The sequence below is a fragment of the Trachypithecus francoisi genome, unplaced genomic scaffold (assembly GCF_009764315.1).
Source record: "Trachypithecus francoisi isolate TF-2019V2 unplaced genomic scaffold, Tfra_2.0 Lachesis_group11, whole genome shotgun sequence".
Classification (NCBI taxonomy): Eukaryota; Metazoa; Chordata; class Mammalia; order Primates; family Cercopithecidae; genus Trachypithecus; species Trachypithecus francoisi.
In genome coordinates, this window is record NW_022681456.1 from 11,471,258 (window position 1) to 11,495,759 (window position 24,502).

The 24,502-nt window shown below is 55.9% G+C and overlaps 1 protein-coding gene and 1 pseudogene across 2 annotated transcripts; both read left to right on the top strand.

Annotated features, from left to right (window-relative positions):
* Positions 1-3,155: 3,155 nt before the first annotated feature.
* Positions 3,156-4,438, top strand: LOC117089267 (annotated as a pseudogene). Its single transcript, XR_004439532.1, has one exon. The product of XR_004439532.1 is annotated as an uncharacterized LOC117089267 (transcript).
* A 460-nt stretch (positions 4,439-4,898) lies between these two features.
* On the top strand, positions 4,899-23,293 carry RHOF (ras homolog family member F, filopodia associated). The gene is made up of 5 exons (XM_033220333.1): positions 4,899-6,191; positions 6,438-6,525; positions 19,997-20,106; positions 20,185-20,319; positions 21,498-23,293. Exons 1-5 carry the CDS (start codon positions 6,054-6,056, stop codon positions 21,660-21,662), a joined length of 636 nt encoding a protein of 211 aa, XP_033076224.1. The 5' UTR covers positions 4,899-6,053; the 3' UTR covers positions 21,663-23,293.
* Positions 23,294-24,502: the final 1,209 nt, after the last annotated feature.

Below are 24,502 nucleotides of genomic sequence, written 5' to 3' on the forward strand. Positions count from 1 at the left end.
CTTCAGCCGTCCCCGTGGGGCATGTGGGGTGACAGTGTGAGCCATCCTCGGATGTCTGGCTGCTAGGGAGGCAAAGAACAGAGACCCGGGGTCCTAGCCAGCTTTCTTTATGAAAGGGCCTTCCTTGACGCTTCTCCACCTTCCTGGGATTCTTGTTTTCTTCTCCAGTCCCCAAATGGGCAGGCCTGTATATAAGCCTTGTTTTTAGAACCAGACAAAGCTGGATTTGAAACCTGGCGAGCCATTGAACAGCTATGGCCTTGCGTAAGCGGCATAGCCTCCAAGCCTGTTTCTCCATCTCCAAAAACAAGGCTAGATCAGTGATTCTTAGTCTGGAACCGCCTTCAGAATCACACCCGAAGAGGGAACTCATTGAAAATGGACCACGGGGCCTGGTGCCCGAGTGTCTGATTCAGTGGGTGGGTCCTGAGGACTGGCATTTCTAACAAGTTCCAGGTGAGGCTGATGCTGTGCTCAGAACACGTTTTGAGACCCCAGCCCCCAGCCTGGTAACACCTGGGGTTTTGACGCAGAATTGCCAAGTTCCACGCTTGGCACATAGTAATTGATTTCATTTTAACACTAGCTGACTTTACGTACTGAGTAGTTTCCCATCTCAGTGTTTGAGAAGCTCCACAGCTGGAGATGGCGGCCCTTGGTCTCAGACCCCCCATGTGATCTCTGCTTTGTGATTGCGTTGATGAACCATTTGTGTCCAGGTGCTCCAGATCACACCACTCCCCTATTTGGGAGGTGTGCCCCACTCCCGCTGTGAGGGCTACACTGAGCTCTGGGGACCTGTGGGGATAAACAGGGAGACCTTGCTAAAGGTATCTTGGTGCTAAGGGAGATAGTTCGCCGTGGGCTAGGATCTCGATAGTGCTGGTGACCTTGGGTGAGTGTCCCCCTTTAAAGTGATAAGGATGCCTGCTGGAAAGGGTGGGTGGGAAAGATTAAGTGCCTTAAGGAGGCCCTCCTCCCAAACTGTTAGTTGGCCTTCCTTGTGATCGTGGTTATTGCTGGGAGTGGCTGCAGGGGGTGGGCACTGGGCTGCCTCAGAGCTCCCCCCTCCACCAGTCCACCTGCGGAAGCACGTGTCCCTGCCTCAGGGCAAAGGGGAATCTAGCGCTCCCGCTCCCTGGGAAGGCAGCCAACGCGGTTCTCTGGAGTGGTTGAGTCCAGCTGGAGGTAGAGGCCTTTCCCCAGCCGCACAGGCTGTTCCATGGTGGGGTCAAGATTTGGGTCACACACCCATGATCCGGGGAGAAGTGACTCGCCCAAGGTCACAAGGCCACCACCAGCAGAGCCAGGATGGGGTTCCAGGTGGCTTGACTTGGCAGCCAGCGCCTGTGCCCATGGCACCCCTCACCCCAGCTGTCTGGGTTATTTTGGGCTTCCTCCCGTGCCAGCTGTCTGCTGGCATCCGTGCCCAGGACTGTGTGGTTGGAAGTAACCGGCGTGGTGCTGTTGGCTCCTCCTGTGAGGGCCAGGGCTGGGTCTTCAATCCCGGGTGAGCTGTCCTGGGTCCAGCTCCTTTGCTGGGAGGGAAGGGTGTTCCTGCCCAGACTCCCCTCTGCCCAAGTACAGCAAGAGGGCGAAAGCACCTGATAAAAATTGAGGTTCACATTGTTAATGTCCCAAAAGTCTCTTCTGTACTCCCTGAAACCTGTTTTTGTTTTTTGTTTTTTTTTTGAGACGGAGTCTCGCTCTGTCACCCAAGCTGGAGTGCACTGGCCAGATCTCAGCTCACTGCAAGCTCTGCCTCCTGGGTTCACGCCATTCTCCTGCCTCAGCCTCCCGAGTAGCTGGGACTACAGGCGCCGCCACCTCGCCCGGCTAGTTTTTTGTATTTTTTAGTAGAGATGTGGTTTCACCGTGTTAGCCAGGATGGTCTCGATCTCCTGACCTTGTGATCCGCCCGCCTCGGCCTCCCAAAGTGCTGGGATTACAGGCTTGAGCCACCTCACCCGGCCAAAACCTGTTTTAAATTTGGCTCTGCAGAGTCTTCGCTGCTCTCCTGGTGGGGTCTTTACTCCCCACCTGCTTTGGATAATTAAGTAATTGATGTAAGTCTCCCCAGCTGCACCCTGGAGGGCTCCAGCCAGTTTCTTCCCTGCCTGGATCCAATCAGGGAGCTGTTAGGTGCTCAGCTGTGGTCTGGATGTGGTTCTCAGCGCGGTGTCGGAACCCACCTGGCTGGACTGTACCTCTCTCCCTGTACCCTCTCTCTGTGCTTTGGTCCCTTTTCTTTGTCCCCCCACCATCACCTCCTGGGGCAGGGAGGGTGGGGCAGTTTGTCCTCTTGCTGCTGTTCCTGTTGGTCCCTTGAGGGCGCCCCGCCCACCGGTCACCCAGCGAACGTGGGGCGGGGCTGCTCCTGGCGCCTGGCCCTGAGGCCTGCAGAGAGAGGGCCACGCCAGCGGAAGGGCCGGCCAGGAGGTGGCAGGACTTGCCTTACTACTGAGTCGCTGGCGTCCCCGCCTCTTCCGGCTCCTCGTCCCGGAACCCTAGTGCGGAGCATGACCTTTCGGACCCTTTGGGTGGAGACACAGCCTCTGCCTAGGCTGTGCAGTGAGGCGGCCCCACCATCTCAAGTCGCCTGGCCCAGTGCGTCTCTAGCTGGCATGTGACCTCCAGCAAACTCCTGCACCTGAGCGCTGGGAGGAGCAGGTCCGGCAATAGGCAATAATTTTTTTCTGTTTTTTTTTGAGATAGAGTTTCGCTCTTGTTGACCAGGCAGTAGTGCATCTCGGCTCACCGCAGCCTCCGCCTCCAGGGTTCAAGCGATCCTCAGCCTCAGCCTCCGAGTAGCTGGGATTACAGGCATGCATCACCATGCCTGGCTAATTTTATATTTTTAGTAGAGACAGGGTTTGTCTATGTTGGTCAGGCTGGTCTCGAACTGACCTCAGGTGATCCGCCCACCTCGGCCTCCCGAAGTGCTGGGTTCCAGGCGTGAGCCGCTGCGCCCGGCAGACAATAATGTTCTGAGCTGTTGCTGAGTCTGGCTTTTGTGAGGGGAACTTTTAGCACTCAAGGAGTGGCCTTGCCCCTGGCCCGTCCCCGAGTGCTCATGGGCAGCCAAGGCCTGGGGACTGCTCGGGCTTGGTAGATGTACTTGCCAGGCCAGCTCCCATCCCTGGGACCTCAGGGAGTAGCTTCATCCCTGAAGGCTCAGTGTCTCCTGCCTCATGTGGGTGGCCCTTCTGCAGGGTTCTCAGGCACCCAGGGAAGTGGGTGCCACAGTGTTGACTCCAGCCTCGCTGGAGCTGGCTGGGCTTTGCTCTGACAACACAGCAGTGGCTGGGCCCCTGCAGCTCTCCGGGGCTCGGTTTCCCGGTTGACTGCACTATGGCGTAGGCCCCGGTGTGGACACCGATGAGCTGACCCCCTACAAATACCACTCGGCCGCTCCCCCGGGCGTCAGTGACCCAGGAACCCTTGTGTGAAGAAGCAGCTTAAAGAGTCTTTCTTGCCTTCTCCAACTCTCCAGGAGTTCCTAGTGACTGGAAGGGGAGTGACACGGGTCCTCAACCTCTAGCAGGTAAGGGAGCTGCCTCCTGGGTGGGCGTGCCCAGTTCCTCAGCGGGCCCAGCCTCCGAGGAAGCTCCGAAGCAGCTGGCTTAGCTCCGAGGTATTTTTAGCTACAGATTCAGCCCCTCCATCACCACAACAGTCAAGTCCACATCAAATGCACTCCAGGCAGGTGGGACTGGGGTTCTGCCAGCCTCCTGGCCAGCAGGGGTGGGTGGGCAGACTGGGGCCAGTATCAGCTGTTCTGCCTGGGCCCAGGCCGGGCTGGGAAGGCACACTTGTTCTCATTTCCCGCCTCCACTTTCGTGCCAGCTTGTGCTGTCATAAGCAGAGATTCACAGCCCCATTTCTTGGATGCAAAAAGTGGACACTGAGGTCTGAGGCTTTTGAGGACAATCAGGAGCCCCCCTGTGGGCTCGAGTGATGCACTCACCAGCTTCTGGTCCTCTTCCTCCACCTCCTGGAGTGTCTTGGCTACCTCCTGGGTCCTAGGGAACCTCGGCCCCAGCCCTGCCTCCCCAGCCAGTCACAGCTCCTCCCTGGTCACCCTGGGGAGCTCAGCGCCCGGCTGGTGGCTGTGCTCCTCCTGTCCTCCAGTCCCATGGAGCCTGGCAGGCAACTCCTCCATGATCTGAACCCCATTACCTTGATAGCCCTGCCTGGCCTCCCGTCTCATGGCCCAGCCACCCCAGAGCCTGAAGAGGTTTTCTAGCTGCCGTGCATTTGTCAGGCCGGGTTCCCCACCCTGCTTTTCCTGCCTGCCCTCCAGTGCTGCCAAGCCCAGTGTGCCAGCCAGCGCTCAGCCTTCTGTAAAGGGTTCCCCTCTTCCAGCCTCCATTGCACCACTTCCCCCCAAGACTGACCTGGAAAGCTGGAGCATAACTGCCTCTCAATAAATGTGTTGTGAAAAAGGAGTGGATGAGTTGCTGTGCATTTGTCTAGGGGGTGCTTGACCCAGGAGACTCCCTTTTGCCCAGTGCCCGGAGAGGGCGTCCACTGAGAACCTGGGGTGCCTTCTGGCCTCCCCTTCCCAGCTCTGCTGTGGTCTTGGGATTCTATGGGCGGTCGCTGCTGCCCTCTGGTGGTCAGACCGTGCCTTCCTTGCAGCGGCTGAGAACCTTGACCATGGAACTGCCAGGTTGGCCGTTTTCCTCCACGAAGTGAGGTTTACATGAGCCTTGCCGAGTCTTGAAAACTGGGAGTCTTTGGGGTGGGATCGCCAGCAAAAAGATCTTGAGTACTGCCAGCCCCTATCTGAGGAAACTACGGAAGGTCACTTGCCCCCAACTATGCTGCTGTTGAGGTTTTGTTAGAAATGGGCTCTTCCACCCCAGCTGGTAGGATCCCACTCTCGGCCATGCTCCCGTGCCTATCTGCCGGGGAGCAGCGTCAGGGAGGTCCCTCTGCCACCCTGTCCACTCACCTGGCTGGTGCAGAGGGCAGTCATCCTGCCCGGGGTGAGGGGTAAGACGAGGGGTGGGGGTTACGGGTGATTCAGCCAGCAGCCCTGATACCACTGCCTACAGTAAGTGCTCAACAAAAGCTGTTTTGATCATGGCATGGGAGAGTTGGGGGGATTCCTGAGATGAAGGACATGTGGCTGCTGGCAAGGAAACGCATTTTCTTAAATTTCTTGATGGTTGTGGGATTAGTCTCCAAAGCTCAAGGAGAGGGATCAAGCTGACCTCAACTAGAGCTACTCCAACCTGCCTCCCTGACAGCGTCTTGCGTGGTTCACGCCTCTGGCTCCTGTTGGAAGGAGGCGCCAGCCCTTCGTGGTTTGGGGCCAACCTGCGGCCGGCGCCGAGACGATTGCCCGGCAGAGGGCGCTGGACGTCCACCCTGCAGCCCGGGGTCGGGTTGCGGGTAAGCGGAGCCCAGTCCCACACCCCGAACTCGCGTACACGCAGGCGTCCCTACCCAGGCGAGGTGGACAGACACGACCCTCGCGTCAGCATCTTCCCTAGTGCCACCGCAGCTACCTCCTGTGGGGAAACTGAGGCCAGAGGTGGACATGCGCCAAGCCACGCCGCTGGGGCAGTGCAAAGTTAGGCTCTTCCCGGAGCTCGAGGCCGGGGGCTCCTCGAACCAGGTGCACAGCCAGCCAATCCGGGAGGCCCTCTCTGGCCTCGCCGGCCAATCAGAGGGTCCCTGCCGTAGGCGGAGCCTGCCAATCAGGGGCACCTGGAGTCGCTGGGCAGCCACGATCGGGTCTCGCCAGCGAGGGGCGCGCCCTGACGCGCAGAGGGTGGCGGTGGGATGGGGGTGGGAGCTTCGCTCGCAGCTGAGCCCCGTTTCTCCGGTGCCGCAGTATCCCTGGGACTGAGAGCTGAATACCCACACCCAGGGCTGGGACCTTAGCAGAAAGCAAACTGAGGCTGGGAGGTCGGCCGGGAGGCTGCCTGGCGGAGGTGGCGCCGCTCTGAGTGGGCGGGGCTAGTTCCGGCCCCGCCCCGCCCCCGACCTCTTGGCTCCGCTAGTGCCCGGCGCGCAGCCGCCAGTGCTGCGGGCTCTGGGCTATGGATGCCCCCGGGGCCCGAGCCTCGACCGCCGCCCCCCGTCCGAGCAGGAAGGAGCTGAAGATCGTGATCGTGGGTGACGGTGGCTGCGGCAAGACCTCGCTGCTCATGGTGTACAGCCAGGGCTCCTTCCCCGAGGTGAGGCCCGCAGCGGGGCTGGGGTGGGGGCGATGGACGCCCCTCAGCCTGAGCCCAGAGCCCCGACCCTCGGTCCCCGGCGTCGCGAGTACGGAGAGGCGGCCGCCACCCCGGGGCGCCCCTCGGGAATTCCAGAGCCCAGCGGGGTGCTGATCCGGGACGAGTGAGGGGGGTGGACAGTGGGTTTAGCTGGGACCTTGGCCCCCGCAGGCCCCACTAAGGACCAGCTGACCCCCTCTCCCGCAGCACTACGCCCCGTCGGTGTTCGAGAAGTACACGGCCAGCGTGACCGTTGGCAGCAAGGAGGTGACCCTGAATCTCTACGACACGGCCGGTGAGTGCGCCTGCGCCCCCCAGGTCCCCGGGGGTCCGCCCGCCCGAAGGGTTTCCCCTCCCGGGCGTCCCCCCTCAGCAGCCTTGCCAGGGTCCTGGCCGGCTCTTCACTCCTGGAGGCCGCTCAGGGGCGCTGGCTGCGCGACCCTAGACACCAAGCCCTATATGTAAGTGGAGAGTGTGGAGGAGGAGGTGAACTCCGGGGCCACCCTCCCAGCTCTGCTGAGAGCCCACAGCTCGTTCCTCTCTTGTGGTTCTAGAAAGCAGTGGGCTGCTCTTGGGCCTCCCATGGTTCTAGGATTGCTGCGCTGCCTGCTGTGGTCTCTGCAGACTCTGTGGGCTGCAGATTTGAGCCCCCTGGTGCTCGGATTGCCTGGGCTGTGTGTCTGGGTCCTGTGGTTCTGGGATGCTCCTGGCTGCAAATCAGCCTGTGGCTCCAGGGCTCTGTGGCCTGCGCTCTGCAGCCTGAGGCTCTGGGGTCCTGTGGATGCGAGTTCTGTGTCTGCAGCTCCCAGGATTCCACGGCTTGCAGTTGGTGGTTCTGGAATTGTGTGGCTACAGTTATTTCTGTGCTTTCCTAGTTCCCTGGGACAAAACCAGACAGTGTAGAAAATGAACTGAGGAAGGAACAGAGCACTGTGGGCAGGGGCCCCACACCAGGCTCTGCCTGCCACCCGCAGGCCCTCATGGGTGGTCTACGGATTTATGTGCAATTGCTTGGGAGTCGGTGTTGTGAGGGGTGGGGACAGGAGAAACACAGTCAGTGGGAGGACCCTGACTCCCATCTGGGCTTCATCAACATTGGGGACCAAAGGTTGACATCCCCAGGTGGGGCCTCACCCCACCTCTGTGACTCAGTGTTTAGTGACCTGCAGGGAACCACGTCACCAGGTGGCCCTCTCCTGCCAGCCAAGCCTTGTTATGTTTGAGGTGAGGTCAGACACTGACCTAGGATAGAACCAAAATCCAGACACCTCCACCCCCAGGTAGACCTTGGAGAGGACCCGAAAAGGGGCTGTCCTAGCTCAGAGCCCCCTCCATTCCGACTTCAGCAGGTCCTACCGTGGCCTCTGAGGAACCTGTCTTTGTGGGATGTGGGCCCTGTAGGGCCACCCCCAAAACGGCCTGTCTCTAGCCCCTGGTGAGCTAGAAGAGCTGAGACGTCAGAGGAATTCCCGATGTGTGGCCCAGAGCGTAGTAAGAGTCATGGTCTGGGACACTTTTACTTTCATGTTTCTTGTCCAGGAGCCAGGGAGGGGCAACCCCACTTTTTGAGTCAAGTGCTGCTGGGTGGAGACATTTACAGCAACCCACTGCCCTGCAAGAGGCCAGGAGATTTTTTCTTTCCTCCTCCTCTGCCCTCAGGGCCTCCCCTATCAGGTCCCGGGGTTCACTGTTCAGGGCAGCCTCCACATCATGAGAACAGGGATGGCCTTTCTGGCCTTGCCCAGAGAGCGATGCTCAAGGAACATGTCCGAGTAGATTGTGGTGTGGAGATTCTGGAAAGCTGCAAGGTGATGTAGGAAGAATTTGTGCAAAGAGCTGCTACCGGAGGGATGGAGGAGCATCCCCTGCTACAGTTACCAGAAGCACGCGACCACCGGCACTATGGGGATCCCATCCATGGTCCCATCCTGTTCCTGCCACCCTCTTTGGAGTCAGATCTGGGCTTTGAACCCAGATCTATTGGCTACGTATCATTGGGGATGTCTAGGCCTCAGTTTCCTGATCTGTCATGAGCACTAAGAGGGTCATGAGGATTAAATCAGATTAATATATTATGTCCACCAACCTGCCCGACATGGTGAAACCCCATCTCTACTAAAAATCCAAAAATTAGCTGGGCATGGTGGCGGGCACCTGTAATCCCAGCTACTCGGGAGGCTGAGGCAGGAGAATCATTTGAACCCAGGAGGGGGAGGTTGCAGTGAGCCGAGATTGTGCCATGGCACTCCAGCCTGGGCGACAGGGCGAGACTCCGTCTCCCAGCACTTTGGGAGGCTGAGGCAGGAGGATTGCTTGAAGCCAGGAGTTCAAGACCAGCCTGAGCAACATGACAAAATCCTGTCTCTACTAAAAATACAAAAAATACAAAAATTAGCCAGGCATAGTGGCACACGCCTATAGTCCCAGCTACTTAGAAGGCTGAGGCAGGAGAATTGCTTGAACCCAGGAGGCAGAGGTTGCAGTGAGTCGAGATCACGCCACTGCATTCCCCTGGGCACCACAGCGTGACCCTGTTTCAAAAAATAAAAATAAAACAAAATTAAAAAGACCCTCCTACCATCCCTGCCCAGCCCTAGCTCGATCCTGTGCTTTGGAATCTACAGTGCCATGCTCCGAGCTGGCCCCCAGCCCCTGCTGCGGTGGGGAGATCTGTCTTCCCTGGCAAGTCTCTTCCAAGCAGCAGAGAAGCAGGGCTCATGGGAGGAGATTGGCCTCACAGTCTGACAGACCAAGGAGGGGTACCCAGGGAGAAGAAATCTGGCTGCTCCCTGTAGGGGGTGTCCCCCCGTGACCGGGGAAGGCCTGCTCATAGGAGGAAATCCCCTGGTCAGTGAGTGCCACCAGGGAGAGCCCAGGTCCCAGTGCTTGTCATGGAGCAAGGCTTGGAAGGTGATGGAATGAATGGGTAATAGATCTGAATGCCGGAGATGATTTCTCTCTGCCTGCAGGTGGACGGCTCTCAGGAGAACATGACAGAAAGCCATGGCCAGGAGGTCACATAGAGAGAGGCAAAAGGCCAAGAGGGTGAGGGAATGGCCAAGCAAGAAATGAGTCTAGTAAACGTAGTTGTAGAAAGTTCTAGAACCCAATGGGCTACACCCAGTGGCGGAAGGGGCGTCTTCCCAACTGGTGGCCACCAGAGCTGTGAGACAGGGGTGGCTCTCGGAGGCTGAATTTCTCCACACCCAGACCCTGCCCACAGGAGCCCTCGTGGAAGGCCTGTCTGGCTGTCTCCATCCTGAGGAAGTAGTTACGGACACCACAGTGGAGGGTGGGCAGATGGGGTGACAGGGCTCTCAGGGCTCAGAGGGGAAGGGGCGGGGGCCGTGGCACCCACTGCGCTGTTGGCCTCACCCGGGCCCCGACATCCTCTGAGGCAGGAAGCTGCGGTGAAGTCTGAAGTTTCCTGGGCAGGGAGAGGCGGGGTGAGGTGGGCTGTGAAGACACAGATGGGAGACTGAGCTTATCAGGGCCAAGGTGTGGGGTCCAGGGTTGGAGGGGCACAGAATGGGGTGGGGGTTGCCCTGGGAGCAGTGGTCCCCTTCTCAGCCTGAGATGGGAACAGAAAGAAAATTGGCAGGCAATGGAGTAGGAGTTGCTAAGACAAGGAACCAGGGACAGGTGGGCCTCGTGAGCCCCAGAAGCACCGGAGGCCTGGGCTGAGCCAAGGCTGGGGTCACCCAGAAGGTGGTCTCAACTCCCAGCTGGAGCTGCACAGCCCCTGTCTTCCTGGGGAAGCACAGGTGGGCCCCCAGCAGAGTGAGTAAAAGTGGGTTCCTCTTCTGGCAGCTTCCCTTCTCACGCTGCCAGTACCCCTCCCTGACCAACGCCCCAGCTGGAGCTGGGGGCCACCTGCCCTGCGTGTCCTCCTGAAGATTTGAGGTCTTCTCTCCTTAACTCTGCCCTGGGCCTTAGAGACCCCTGTCCCTGGATGCAGGACTGCCTTGGCAAAGCCTCATCCCACCAAGAAAATAGCCCTGTGTGTGGCATGAGCCTCCCATCCCCCCAGCCCTGCCGCACCGCCCAAGTGTACGTCAGGACGATGGGCGGCTTCACGGGCCTAGAGACTTTTCCACCAGAAGCACGTGCATCCTTTGCGTATAATTCCTGGGTTTTTTTGTTTTTTGGTTTTTGTTTTTTTTTGGTGGTTGGGGGCTGTGGTTAGAGACAGGGTCTCACTCAGTCACCCAGGCTGGAGTCTATAGCATGATCATAACTCACTGCAGCCTCAGCCTCTTGGGCTCAAGTGATCCTCTCACCTCAGCCTCCGAAGTGCTGGGATTACAGGTGTGAGCCACTGTGCCTGGTCTCCTGGGCTGTTTTAACCTCTAAGCCCATCTGCAGTGGCTGGATGGGTCCCCTGTGACTACGGGCAGGTGACATGGACCCTTTCAGCCCCAGTATCGTTTTTGGTAGAATGTAGAGGGTGATGGTATCACCTGGTGGCTGGGAGGACCCTAAAGCTTCTGGGTCCAAAGATTCTGGAGGTTCTGACCCCTGCCATGCCAGGCTATTAACTTCTCCTGGAAGTTTCTATTTCAAGAGTAACCCAATAGCTGTCTTCCTGCCTCCCATCACTGCCCCCCACTCTGCCCCCGCCCCCGTCCCGGCACCGCTCCCGCTCCAAGCTCCAAGCATTGCCTCCCTTCTCCGGGGCTTTCACCTTCCAGATTAGGGGTGGGGTTATCACTATTATCACCCCCTCTCCCAGATAAGGAAATTGACACCCAGAGAGGGAAATGTGGGTGTCAATTCGAGATGTGGAAGCTGCCCTGAACAGTCCCGCCCAGAATGTGCATGAGTGAGTGGAACCTGACGCCCCCACTCATATGAGAAGGTATTTATTAACAGTACACTCCCCCATCCCCAAGTGGGCATGGGATTGGTGCACACGGAAGTACATCCTCTGCAGGCCTGGTCTCCCCAACCCCCCATGCCCCAAAGGCCCACACTGAATTCTAGGGAAGGCTGGGCTGGGCAGAGTCAAGCCAGGACGGCAACCCAGAGGAGGCGCTGGAGTCAGAGTTGGCTGCCTCTCCCTTCCCAGAGGCCCTCTTTCTTGAGAGGGCTGACATTTTTCCTCACCTGGTCAGGACTGGGACAAGTAGGGTGAGGATTCCTTCCTGTTTTCTGGGGTAGGCTAAGAAAAAAAACTACCCCAGTAGGGTCCTCTGTTATTTACAAAGCTTCCCCTTAACTGTGTGGCCTGGGGCAAGTCACTCCAGCTCTCTATGCTTCCGCTTCTCAGCCTGTAAAATGGGGCCAACAATAGTGTCTACTTTGTAGGGATTTTTGGGGAAAGATGAGTTAATCCAGGTGAATGGCTTCGAGCTAGACCTGGCATGTAACACAGAAGCCTTCATAGATAGGTGCTGCCAGAATCACAGTGGTCCACTCCTGCAGCCCCAGCTTCTTGGGAGGCTGAGGCAGGAGGATGACTTGAGTCCAGGAGATTGAGGCTGGAGTGAGCTGTGATCACACCACTGCGCTCCAGCCTGGGCAACAGAGCAAAACCCTTTTTTTTTTTTTTTTTTTTTTCCGAGGCAGAGTCTCACTCTGTTGCCCAGACTGGAGTGTAGTGGTTTGATCTCAGCTCACTGCAACCTCTGCCTCCCTAGCTCAAGTGCTTCTCCTGCCTCAGCCTCCCAAGTAGCTAGGATTACAGGCATGTGCCACCACACCCGGCTAATTTTTGTATTTTCAGTAGAGACAGCGTTTCATCATGTTGCCCAGGCTGGTCTTGAACTCTTGACCTCAAGTGATCCGCCCTCCTCAGCCTCCCAAAGTGCTGGGATTACAAGCGTGAGCCACGGCGCCCGGTCTAGACCGTGACTTTTATATGAGAGAGAGAGAGTCGATATTAAAATCACTCACTTTTCGCATCTCCATTTCACAGATGAGGAAACTGAGGCCCAGAGGTTAATTCCCAGCTGGGAAGGCTGGGGACAGCTTCCTGGAAGAACTGGTGCTTTTAGAATGACCTGGCAGGCAGCTGACCTTGGGGACTGGTTGGCCTCTGGCTCACAGGGTGCTTGTCTCTGACCTTGACAAAGGGCCCCTCCACCACTTGGGCTCTTAACAGGAAGAACTGTCCCCGCCCAGCGTACCTCCCGGGGGGACTACTTGAATGAACACAGGTCGGGAAGTGGAATGCCCTTGCCAAGGCTGCAGGGGCACCTAAAGCTGGAGAGATGACTATTAACCCTCTTCACCCAATCCTTCCTTTAACCCTCTTCACCCACTCCTTCCTTTGAGCCTTCCTTCACCAAATGTGTATTGCACTCACCTGTGTTCCCGAGGGGCACAACAGTGAACAGCACAAAGGTGGTTCCTGCCCGCAGGAGAGGCAAACAGAAACACCCAGAGAATTACTGTTTTTTTTTTTTGTTTTTTATTTTTGTTTTTGTTTTGAGGCAGAGTTTCGCTCTGTCCCCCAGGCTGTAGTGAAATGGCACAAACCCAGCTCACCACAACCTCAGCCTCCCAGGTTCAGGCGATTCTCCAGCCTCAGCCTCCCAAGTAGCTGGGACTACAGGTGCCCACCACCACACCCGGCTAGTTTTTGTATTTTTGGTAGAAACGAGGTTTCACCATTGTTGGCCAGGCTGGTCTCGAACTCCTGACCTCAAGTGATCCACCTGCCTCCACCTCCCGAAGTGCTGGGATTACAGGTGTGAATCACCCCGCCTAGCCGCAGAGAAGTATTGTGAAATCAGGTAGGGGTGAGAGGCGTGAGTAAAGCCATCATCACGTGGCAGACTGCCAAGGAGGTTGTTTCAGAGCAGTCAGGAAAGGTCTCCGGGAGGAGACGACATTCCACAGAGCCCTGAAGGAGAGGAGGGAAGGAGCCACACTGCTCCCTGTTGAAAGAACCTCCTGCAGGAGTGAACAGCAAGGGCAGAGGCCCCAGGAGAGGCAGGCAGGGTGTGATTGCCTCCAGCGCTCCGGGCTGACTTCTTCCTTCACCCGCTGCAGCCTGATGCCTGCCCCGCCACCTCCTGTCCTGATGTCACTGCAGTCTGTAGTTGCCAAACCCAGTGGGCAAGTCTCAACCCTTATCTCTACTGTGTGTGACAAGAGTGGAACAACCTTGACAGACGTGGCAGCTCATACCTGTAACCCCAGCACTTCGGGAGGCTGAGGCGGGTGGATCACCTCAGGTCAGGAGTTTGAGACTAGCCTGGCCAACATGGTGAAACCCCGTCTCTACTAAAAATACAAAAGAAAGCCGGGTGCTGTGGCTCACACCTGTAATCCCAGCACTTTGGGAGGCTGAGGCGGGTGGATCGCGAGGTCAGGAGATCGAGACCATCCTGGCTAACATGGTGAAACTCCATCTTTACTTAAAAAAATACAAAAAAATTTAGCCGGGCCTGGTGGCGGGCACCTGTAGTCCCAGCTACTCTAGAGGCTGAAGCAGGAGAATGGCGTGAACTCAAGAGGTGGAGTTTGCGGAGAGCCGAGATCACGGCACTGCACTCCAGCCTGGGTGACAGAGTGAGACTCGGTCTCAAAACAAACAAACAAATAAACAAAGTGCTGGACGTGGTGGCTCACACCTGTAATCCCAGCACTTTGGGAGGCTGAGGCAGGTGGATCACGAGGTCAGGCGATCAAGACCATCCTGGCTAACATGGTGAAACCCTGCCTCTACTAAAAATACAGAAAATTAGCTTGGCGTAGTGGCAGGCACCTGTAGTCCCAGTTACTTGGGAGGCTGAGGCAGGAGAATCGCTTGAACCTGGAAGGCGGAGGTTGTAGTGAGCCGAGATCGCACCACTGCACTCCAGCCTGGGTGACAGGGTGAGACTCTGTCTCAAAAATAAAATAAAATAAAATAAAAATACAAAAACAATTAGCCAGGCATGGTGGCACCTGCCTTAGTCCCAGCTACTCAAGAGGCTGAGGCAGGAGAACTATTTGAACCCAGGAGGCAGAGCTTACAGTGAGCCGAGGTCGTGCCACTGCACTCCAGCCTGGGCAACAGAGCAAGACCCTGTCTCCAAAAAAAAAAAAAAGTAAAGAAGAAAAGAAAAGAAAAAAAGAAATGAGAGAAGCCATCCAAGGGGGGTCCATTTTACAAACTTATCCGAGGTTTCCCTTTCTGTAGTTTCAGTTACCTGAGGTCTGAAAATATTAAATGGAAAATTCCAGAAATAATTCATAAATTTGAGATCATGCAAGGCTCTGAGTAGCGTGATGAGATTGCGCGCTGTCCCGCTGTATCCCACCGGGATGTGATTCGCCCCTTCATCTGTGTATCCCTGCTGGAGACACCACCTGCCCATGAGTCAGTCAGCAGCTGGCTGGGTAACAAGCCAGGCTGGTCTTGAACTCCTGAGTTCAAGTGATCCGCCCGCCTTGGCTTCCCAGAGTGCTGGGATTACAGGTGTGAGCCACGGTGCCTGGCCCCGTTGTATTTTATTATTGTTGTTGTTAATCTCTTACTGTGCCTAAGTCATAAACTAAGCTGTCTTATAGGTGTGTACATGTAGAAAAAACCAGCATTATCTAGGGTTCTAGACTGTCCGTTGTTTCATACATCCACTGGGGGTCTTGGAATCCACCCTTGTGGGTTGGGGGGACTACTGTACCTGTTCACTCCTGCCATAGTTGTAGAAGGGAATATGTTATGCCAGAACTATGAACCCCATTGTTACATCTTAAAGGACCAGAACCTATTTTTGCACAATACAAAACAAAATAGCACGTTAGTGTGTATCAGCAGAAGGAACATCCCACTTGGAATTTCATGAGCTGGGGTTAACTCCTGGCCCAGTCACTGAGTCACTGACCTCAAGCAAGTCACTTCATTGCTGTGACTCTCAGGCTCTTCCTATGCAGTGCGAGTGTTCATCATTTCCCTGCCACATCTGGCTGTCATGTAAGGATTTCTTTTTTTTTTTTTTTCGTTTTTTTTGAGACGAAGTCTCGCTGTGTCACCCAGGCTGGAGTACAGTGGCATGATCTTGGGGCTCACTGCAACCTCCGCCTCCCAGGTTCAAGCCATTCTCCTGCCTCAGCCTCTGGAGTAGCTGGGATTACAGGCACCTGCCACCACGCCCAGCTAATTTTTGTATTTTTAGTAGAGATGGGGTCTTGCCATCTTGGTTAGGCTGGTCTCGAACTCCTGACCTCGTGATCCCCCTGCATCGGCCTCCCAAAGTGCTGGGATTACAGGCATGAGCCATCATGTCTTGCCAAGGATTTCTTTTTTTTTTTTTTTTTTTTTTTTTTTTTTTGAGGCAGAGTCTCGCTCTGTCGCCCGGGCTGGAGTGCAGTGGCGCAATCTCGGCTCACTGCAAGCTCCGCCTCCCGGGTTCACGCCATTCTCCTGCCTCAGCCTCCCGAGTAGCTGGGACTACAGGCGCCCGCCACCTCGCCCGGCTAGTTTTTTGTATTTTTAGTAGAGACGGGGTTTCACCATGTTAGCCAGGATGGTCTCGATCTCCTGACCTCGTGATCCGCCCGTCTCGGCCTCCCAAAGTGCTGGGATTACAGGCTTGAGCCACCGCGCCCGGCCACCAAGGATTTCTTAATCATTTCTAGACTAAAGCACCCTGAAAACTGCATAGAGTATAGGATGTATTATTATAAAGGCAGATGCAGAGGGCAGGCAGTTATCCTGAAAAGGGAAAAAATGTAGCTGTTTACTCTGGATGTTTAAGAATAAAATGCTAGGGAGAAAATGGTGAAAAGAGCAATGGGGGAAGGACCTTCCAGACCTGGGAGGCGGAGCTTGCAGTGAGCTGAGATCCGGCCACTGCACTCCAGCCCGGGCGACAGAGCGAGACTCCGTCTCAAACAAAAAAAAAGAAAAAGAATAAAATGCTAGGGAGAAAATGGTGAAAAGAGCAATGGCGGAAGGACCTTCCAGTCCTGTGGAACAGCAAGCACAAAGGCCAGGGCATGAGAGCTTCGTGGGTTTGAGAAACAGTGAGGTGGCGCTTTGGCTGGACTGCAGTGAGCAAGTGGGTGTGGCAGAAGATGAAGTCATGTGAACCAGGGGAGATGTTTGGATTTTATACAAAGAGCAATAGGGGCCAGGCACGGTGGTTCATGCCTATAAACTCAGCACTCTGGGAGGCTGAGGCAGGCACATCACCAGAGGTCAGGAGTTCAAGACCAGCCTGGCCAAGATGGTAAAACCCTGTCTCTACTAAAAAAAAACTACAAAAATTTCATTCCTGTAATCCCAGCACTTTGGGAGGTTGCGGGGAGCAGATTACCAGAGGTCAGGAGTTCGAGACCAGCCTGACCAACATGGAGAAACCCGTCTCTACTAAAAATACAAAATTAGCTGGGTGTGGTGGTACACGCCTGTAGTCCTAGCTACTCAGGAGGCTGAGGCAGGAGAATCACTTGAACCTGGGAGGTGGAGGTTGTCGTGAGCCGAGATCGTACCATTGTACTCCAGCCTGGGTAACAAGAACAAAACTGTCTCAAAAACAAAACAAAACAAACAAAAATTAGCCAGGCGTGGTGGCAAGCGCCTGTAATCTCAGCTACTTGGGAGGCTGTGGCAGAATTGCTTGAACCTGTGGCAGGTTGCAGTGAGCTGAGATTGGGACACTGCACTCCAGCCTGGGTGACAGAGCGAGACTCTTGTCAAAAAAAAAAAAAAAAATGGGGGAGCAATAGGGAGTCATTGAAGATGCTTCTGTTGTGGAGTGGGGGGCAGGATAGGACTTGTGTTTTAAGATCCATCCAGCTGTCAGGTGGATAATGGATTTATCGAAGGGCTGCAGGCCAGGGAAGAGGGACAGATGAGGGCTTAGATAAGGATGGTGTAGGGATGGGGCGGGGTGGGGGGGGACGGTGGCCAGCAGTGGACAGGGCCCTGCTGTCCAGTAGAACTTTCTGCAGTGGAGGAAATGCCGTGCACCTGCATCAATCATTGTATTAGCCATGAGCCCCGGGTGGCAGTTCATCACCTGAAATGTGGCTTGTGCAACTGAGGAGCTGAATGCTTCATGTTCATTCTTTTTTTTTTTTTTTTGAGACGGAGTCTTGCTTTGTCGCCCAGGCTGGAGTGCAGTGGCCGGATCTCAGCTCACTGCAAGCTCCGCGTCCTGGGTTCACGCCATTCTCCTGCCTCAGCCTCCTGAGTAGCTGGGACTACAGGCGCCCGCCACCACGCCTGGCTAGTTTTTTGTATTTTTTTTAGTAGAAACGGGGTTTCACCGTGTTAGCCAGGATGGTCTCGATCTCCTGACCTCATGATCCGCCCATCTCGGCCTCCCAAAGTGCTGGGATTACAGGCTTGAGCCACTGCGCCCAGCCCATTCATTTTTTTTAATTTAATTTTTTTGTGAGATAGAGTTTCACTCTTGTCACCCAGGCTGGAGTGCAATGGTGTGATCTCCAGTCACTGCAACCTCTGCCTCCTGGGTTCAAGTGGTTCTCCAGCTTCAGCCTCCCAAGTAGCTGGAACTACAGGCACCCACCACCACACCTGGCTAATTTTTGTATTTTAGTAGATACGGGGGTTTCACCATGTTCGCTAGGACGGTCTTGAACTCCTGACCTCAGGTGATCTGCCCGCCTTGGCCTCCCAAAGTGTTGGGATTACAGGCGTGAGCCACTGTGCCCAGCCAATGTTAATTCATTAACTCAAGTTAATTAATGGAGCTAGTGGCTACCCTGTTGGACAGCACAGATCTAGGAAGATGTGGACAGAGGTTACCGAGAAGGGACAGCTGGGGACAGGAAAGGGGCTTGAATAGCATGCAGGTCAGTTTCCCAGTGTCTTACAAGGACGTCTCTAGCTTTGTTGGGAGGGTGGTTCAGGTCTGAGACCTTGCTCTGCCCAGTGTCAGGGGACACTGGCATGGACAGCCCTCCTGGCCCAGCTGTTGCTGTCCTGGTGGCTTCTGTTCACTGCACACTCTTTTATGGCCCCGGGTGGCAGTTCATCACCTGAAATGTGGTTTGTGCAACTGAAGAGTTGAATGCTTCATGTTCATTCATTTTTTATTTTTATTTTTTTTGAGACAGAGTTTTGCTCTTGTCACCCAGGCTGGAGTGCAATGGCCTGCCTTGGCTGGTGACAGCCCCATGAGGTAGATTTTACGGTTTTCATGTTCCAGGTGGGGAAGCCAAGACTCCCACCGCTGTCCTATCTAAGTCAAGGTCACACAGCCAGTGGGGGCAGAGCTGGGATTTGAACACGTGTCTCACATGACCTCGTGTGACCTCACCCTTAAGCACTGTTCCATGGTGGAGCTGGCCAAGGACTTCTGGAGGTCCCTGGGTTGAGGGGGAGCCAGTGGGGAGCGGGTAGCCATACCCTGTCACCAGCAAAGGGGCAGGAGCAGACATGGCCTGGTGGTGCTCCGTGGAGAGGCCACTTGTCCTAAGAGGTGTTTGGCAGGGAAGGAGCGGAGGGCAGGCTGGCACCGCCCAGCACCTGCAGCAGCTGGGGACGGGGTAGGGGGATTCCTGGGCCTCCAAGTCCCTTGTTCAGTGGAAGGAAGTCGAGGGGTGGGGGGCTGGTCACCAATGAGCCTGAAAAGCTCTCAGTTCTCACTGGGGATTTTTAAAAAATACCGGGGCATGATGACTAAGTGTAGTGCAGAACCCTGGGCTGGGCCGGCTCCTCAACGGGGAAAAAAATAAAGGACGATATTGGTGAAATGGTCAAAATCTGACTATGGCCTGTGGATCGGATTAGAATGCAGAGTCCATGCGGTTTCCTGGGCTTGGGGCAGGGGAGAGAATGCCCTTGTTCTCAGCAGATAGGCGCCGAGCTAAGGGGTGAAGAGGCAGGTGTCTGCAGTTACCGTGCCCTGATAGGGAGAAACAGAAGTGTCTGTCTCCAGATAAAGCCAGAGGGGCCGATGCAAACAGGTGGTGAATCACAGTCAGAGCTCTTCACACTCTTTGTTGCAATTTTACTGTAAGTTTGAAACTGTCAATATAAAAAAGTTACAAAGAATTGCTTATAAAGAAGAAGGGGGAAAACAAAGCAAACCCAACCAAGCTCAAGCCTAGATCAGTGTTTGGATTCAGCTCGTGCTGGGGCAGGGCCAGGCATCAGGATTAAAGTATCCCCCCAGGAGTATGCTCTGTGAATCTGGGTGGGGAGGGCGCTTAGGTGCTGTTCCCAGCAACCCACCACCTGCCTCCTAGTGCTTGCAAGAATGGGCAGGGAACTCAGCCGACTGCATCAGAACCCGAGAAGCTGGAGGTTGAAGCCAGACACCAGCCTCTCAGGACTTGGGGACACTGTGAGCCCACCCAGCCCCACGGGTCTGAATCTTTGGGAAGGGGAGGGTTCCAGTCTGCGCTCTGCCCCTAAGCGTCAGGGCAGGGGGCTCACACTGGCTGTCGGCACCATCGCTAGCAGTTTCTCCAGCCCCAGCCCTAGAATCAAGCCAAGCTCTCAGCACTGCGTGGGTTTGATCTCGAGGATTCTTTACCACCATCCAGAACTGGGGGGCTGCCACTCATGGGTTCTGTTGTTAAGAGACAGAGTCTTGCTCTGTCACCCAGGCTGGAGTGCAGTGGCATGATCACAGCTCACTGTAGCCTCGACCTCCTGGGCTCAAGCGATCCTCCAGCCTCAGCCTCCCGAGTAGCTGGGACCACAGGCCTGTGCCACCACTCCTGGCTTGCTGCCCATTGTAGAGATGAGGAAATTGAGGCCTTAAGGCAGGGTCACTTGCCTGGCCCCTTCCCCTTCACCCATCAGAGTCCAGACAGGGAGGGGATGTCCCCTGACCCACCCTGCTCTCTGCTTTCAGGGCAGGAAGACTATGACCGGCTGCGGCCCCTGTCCTACCAGAACACCCACCTCGTGCTCATCTGCTATGACGTCATGAACCCCACCAGCTACGACAACGTCCTCATCAAGGTGAGGCTGGTCTCCTGGGTGGCGGCCCCACATCTGGGTCCGGCCGCACCCCTGATCCCCTGCCTCCTCCCTCTACAGTGGTTCCCTGAGGTCACGCACTTCTGCCGCGGGATCCCCATGGTGCTCATTGGCTGCAAGACAGACCTGAGGAAGGACAAGGAGCAGCTGCGGAAGCTCCGGGCCGCCCAGCTGGAGCCCATCACCTACATGCAGGTGGGCCAGGGGCCAAGACCCTGGGGTGCAGCCGTGGCTGTAAAGCCTCCCAGACCTTTGGCCTCTGCAACCGGGGTGCCTTAGCGGCCTTTCAGGGAGCTGAGGGAAGCAGGATTCTAAGAATAATTTTTAAATATTAGTATTGATGGCCTGTGAACCTGAGCACTTTACGTGACTACTCTCAATCCGTAGGACTCAGGCAGGTGCTGTTCACATCCCCCAGTTTACAGGGGAGACAATGAGGCCCAGAGAGGTTAAGCAGCTTGCCCAGGGTCACAGAGCTAGCCAGAAGTGGAGCCAGGATCTGGTCCCATGCACTGCGCTCCAAATTCTGTGCAGAGAGCCGCTGTCCTGTCCTGTGCTGTGCTATCCGCCTTGTTTGAAAGGGCCAATTGACCGTGCAACTCTTTGGGTGAGGCATGGGGGAATAAACAGAATAAAAGGAATGTAAAGGCAAAAAGAAACTTTCACAAGAAATAACCATTAATAAGGGCAAATTCGGCCGGGCATAGTGGCTCACGCCTGTAATCCCAGCACTTTGGGAGGCCAAGGCAGGCGAACCACCTGAGGTCAGGAGTTCAAGACCAGCCTGACCAACATGGAGAAACCCCATCTCTACTAAAAATACATCAGCTGGGCATGGTGGTGCATGCCTGTAATCCCAGCTACTTGGGAGGCTGAGGCAGGAGAATCGCTTGAACCTGGGAGACGGAGGTTGTGATGAACGAAGATCGTGCCACTGCACTCCAGCCTGGGCAACAAGAGCAAAACTCTGCCTCAAAAATAAATAAATAAATAAAAGGGCAAATTCATTTGCCTAAGTTGTACTTTCAGAGAAGAGAGAGGTGGCTGGAAGTCCTGTCTTGAGGCCTCCAGCTTGTCTCACAGGCCTGGGAGACACACCTGGGGGAACCAGCCCCGGGTCTCAGGATTCAGCCCCTCCCTGCCTGGCGCTGGAGAGAGGCCAGGGTGGGGGCCTGGACAGGGCTTCTTCCAACCTGGGGGATGCACTGTACTGTCCCTCCATTCCACCCACACACTGTGAGGGCCAGCCAGGATGGAGGAGACAGGCCCAAACCACCCCTGGAGAGTCCTCAGAACCAGTCCCAAACCTACCAGGTGGTTCCAGGAGACCTCCAGGGGCCCCTCCCCTAATGCTGGCTCCTCCTCCCACCCAGGGCCTGAGCGCCTGCGAACAGATCCGAGCTGCTCTCTACCTGGAATGTTCCGCCAAGTTTCGTGAGAACGTGGAGGACATCTTCCGGGAGGCCGCCAAGGTGGCTCTCAGCGCTCTGAAGAAGGCGCAGCGGCACAAGAAGCACCGGCTCTGCCTGCTGCTCTGACCCAGGGCAGACAGACCTCACGACAGCACTGACAGGGGCCCCAGGTGCTGACTGCACCAGGGAGGCTGCCCTATCCCGACCCTCCAGCTCACGGTGTCTGGGGCCTGCAGCTAGACTCTTGGAACATTCTGGAATTCTCTCCTTTCCTGACTGGGGCTCTGACCACAAACTCCCCTCCAGGCTAACCCTGGGACGGGGTGGTGATGTGGGTGCAGGAGCCAGTGTCTGTTCTCAGGACTCGGAAGGGCCCTCATCACAGCCACCCCCACCATGAGTGTCTCCCCAGTGCAGACTCAAGTTATGCTTGAAATGACAAAGTCCATCTGGAGGAGGGTAAACGTGGACCTGGCACTGTTCCACGCAGGCGCCCCAAGCTGGCCACTCCTGTATCCCCACCTCCCTGGGCTCCCGCGATAGGCACCGCTGTATCCTCCAGCTCCTTCCTTCCTTCCCCCAGGAACACGGGGGCCACCGAGGGGGACGGGCCTATCAGGAGAACACAGGCCGCAGCCTGGTGGAGGGGCTGGCACCCACCCCTCCCATCTCCACCCCACATGGAAGACTGGTCTTCAGCTTGGCCACTGTCTTTGCAGAGCTGGGCACATGTGCCCAGGGGGCAGAAAAAACAGCTTCTCAGTTGTTAAAAGTATACCCTGGACCACCCATCTGACCATCTCTTCAAGGTCTCATCACCAGGACAGGACTGGCCCATTTAGTCCTCAAGCCCCGCTTCTACCAGCCTGTGGAGTTCAGGAGGCGAGACACCCCGGCCTCCTATGAGAACTGATGGGATCCACCCCCTGTCCACATAGGACAGTTTCTCAGAACTGGTTCACAGACCACCTGCGTCACCAACAGCCAGATACCTAATCCCCGAGTCTCCTTTGGGAAGGTCTGGGGTCGAGGGTCTGGGAATTTTTGTTTTTTTGGGGGGGGGGACAGAGTCTCATTCTGTCACCCAGGTTGGAGTCCAGTGGCACGGTCTTGGCTCACTGCAAGCTCCACCTCCTGGGTTCAAGCGATTCTCCGGCCTCAGCCTCCTGAGTAGCTGGGATTACAGGCGCTCACCACCACATCCAGCTAATTTTTTTGTATTTTTAGTAGAGACGGGGTTTCACCATATTGGCCAGGCTAGTCTCGAACTCCTGACCTCGTGATCCACCCGCCTTGGCCTCCCAAGTGCTGGGATTACAGGCGTGAGCCACCGCGCCCGGCCCAGGACTTTTAAAGCAAGTATCCCAGGGGATTCCAGTGCCTACCAGAGGTCACAAGCTGCTTGGCTCTGGAGTGCACCTAGGATTGGGTGCTGCCTAAGATGGGATAACAGCTTCAGGCGACTCCTAGCCTTCCCGGTATCTGTTGCCTCGGCTCCCCTGGCCCAATGCTGGAGTGTCAACTAAGCCTGAGCTTCCAAGAAGTCAGGTCACCAAAGGAAGAAGCCTTCTGAGACCCTCCCCACCCCACCCAGGTTCCCATGGCCCTGCTGTCCCCTGGGGGATCAACCAAGGAGCTCTTGTTCTCGAAGAACCCATGGCCTCGTGATGGTCTAAGGTAGAGGTCCGAAAACTACAGCCTGTGGGCCACATCTGACCACAGCCTGATTTGTAAATAAAGTTTTATTGGAACACAGCCACACCCATTCCTTTGTGCATTGCCTTGTTCTCTGTGGCTGCAGGCAAGAGTAGCTGCCACACAGACCACCTGGCCCATAAAGCTCAAAATAGCTGCCATCTGACCCTTTATAGACAGCTAGCTGACGGCACACGCAGGTGTCTAAAAAGGGTCAGAAAGGAGACCAGAATGAAGGGCAGGCATTTGGGAGTGGCGTGGCCTGTGGCGACTGGAGAGCAGGCATCCCGTGCTATGGGGATGTTGCCAGGTTCATTTTTCTAGGGAAAGCAGAAATCTGGATTTTTATGTGGAATCTCACTGTAGGAGAGGGGAAATCTCATTTTAAAATTGTAATCAGGTCAGGCACAGTGGCTCACACCTGTAATCCCAGCACTTTGGGAGGCCAAGATAGGAGGATCAGTTGAGCCCATGAGTTGGAGACCAGCCTGGGCAACATAGCGAGACCCCATCTCTACTAAAAAAAAACATTAAAAAGTGGCAGGGTGGCCAGGCGTGGTGGCTCACGCATGTAATTCCAGCACTTTGGGAGGCCGAAGCAGGCAGATCACTAGGTCAAGAGATTGAGACCATCCTGGCAAACATGGTGAAACCCTGTCTCTACTAAAAATACAAAAAAAAAAAGCCGGGTGTGGTGGCATGCGCCTGTAGTCCCAGCTACTCAGGAGGCTGAGGCAGGAGAATCACTTGAACCCGGGAGGCAGAGGTTGCAATGAGCTCAGATCGTGTCACTGCACTCCAGCTGGGTGACAGATCGAGACTCTGTCTCACAAAAAAAAAAAAAAAAAAAAGCAGGGCATGGTGGTGCACGCTTGTGGTCCCAGCTGCTCCAGAGGGTGAGGTGGGAGGATCTCTTGAGCCCTGGAGACGGAGGCTGCAGTGAGCTATGATCGTCTAGGCAACAGAGACCCTGTCCCCGCCACCCCCCCAAAAAAAACATTAAAAATTTAAAATGCCTTGGGGAGGGAATTTCCACAAGGCATGCCTGTGGGCACTGCTGTGAGGTCTGGCCTAGGGATTTGTAGGGCCCTGGTTAGCGGGAGCTGAGGCCCATATATGAATGGCGGGGCAGAGCACTGAGCCGAACCTGCTGGCCTCTCCACCTCCTGTCGAACGCAGAGTCTCACCCAAGCGGTGCCCAGTGGCTCTGGCCCCGCCTCAGGGTGCGGCCCGTGGGGGTGAGCCTGCCAGGCATCCCCACCTCCCTCCCA

Coding starts and splice junctions, on each gene's coding strand:
- RHOF (XM_033220333.1), top strand. CDS start 6,054: ATGGATGCCCCCGGGGCCCGAGCCTCGACCGCCGCCCCCCGTCCGAGC. Junction 6,526..19,996: donor GAATCTCTACGACACGGCCG/GTGAGTGCGCCT, acceptor CTCTGCTTTCAG/GGCAGGAAGACTATGACCGG. Junction 20,107..20,184: donor ACGACAACGTCCTCATCAAG/GTGAGGCTGGTC, acceptor CTCCCTCTACAG/TGGTTCCCTGAGGTCACGCA.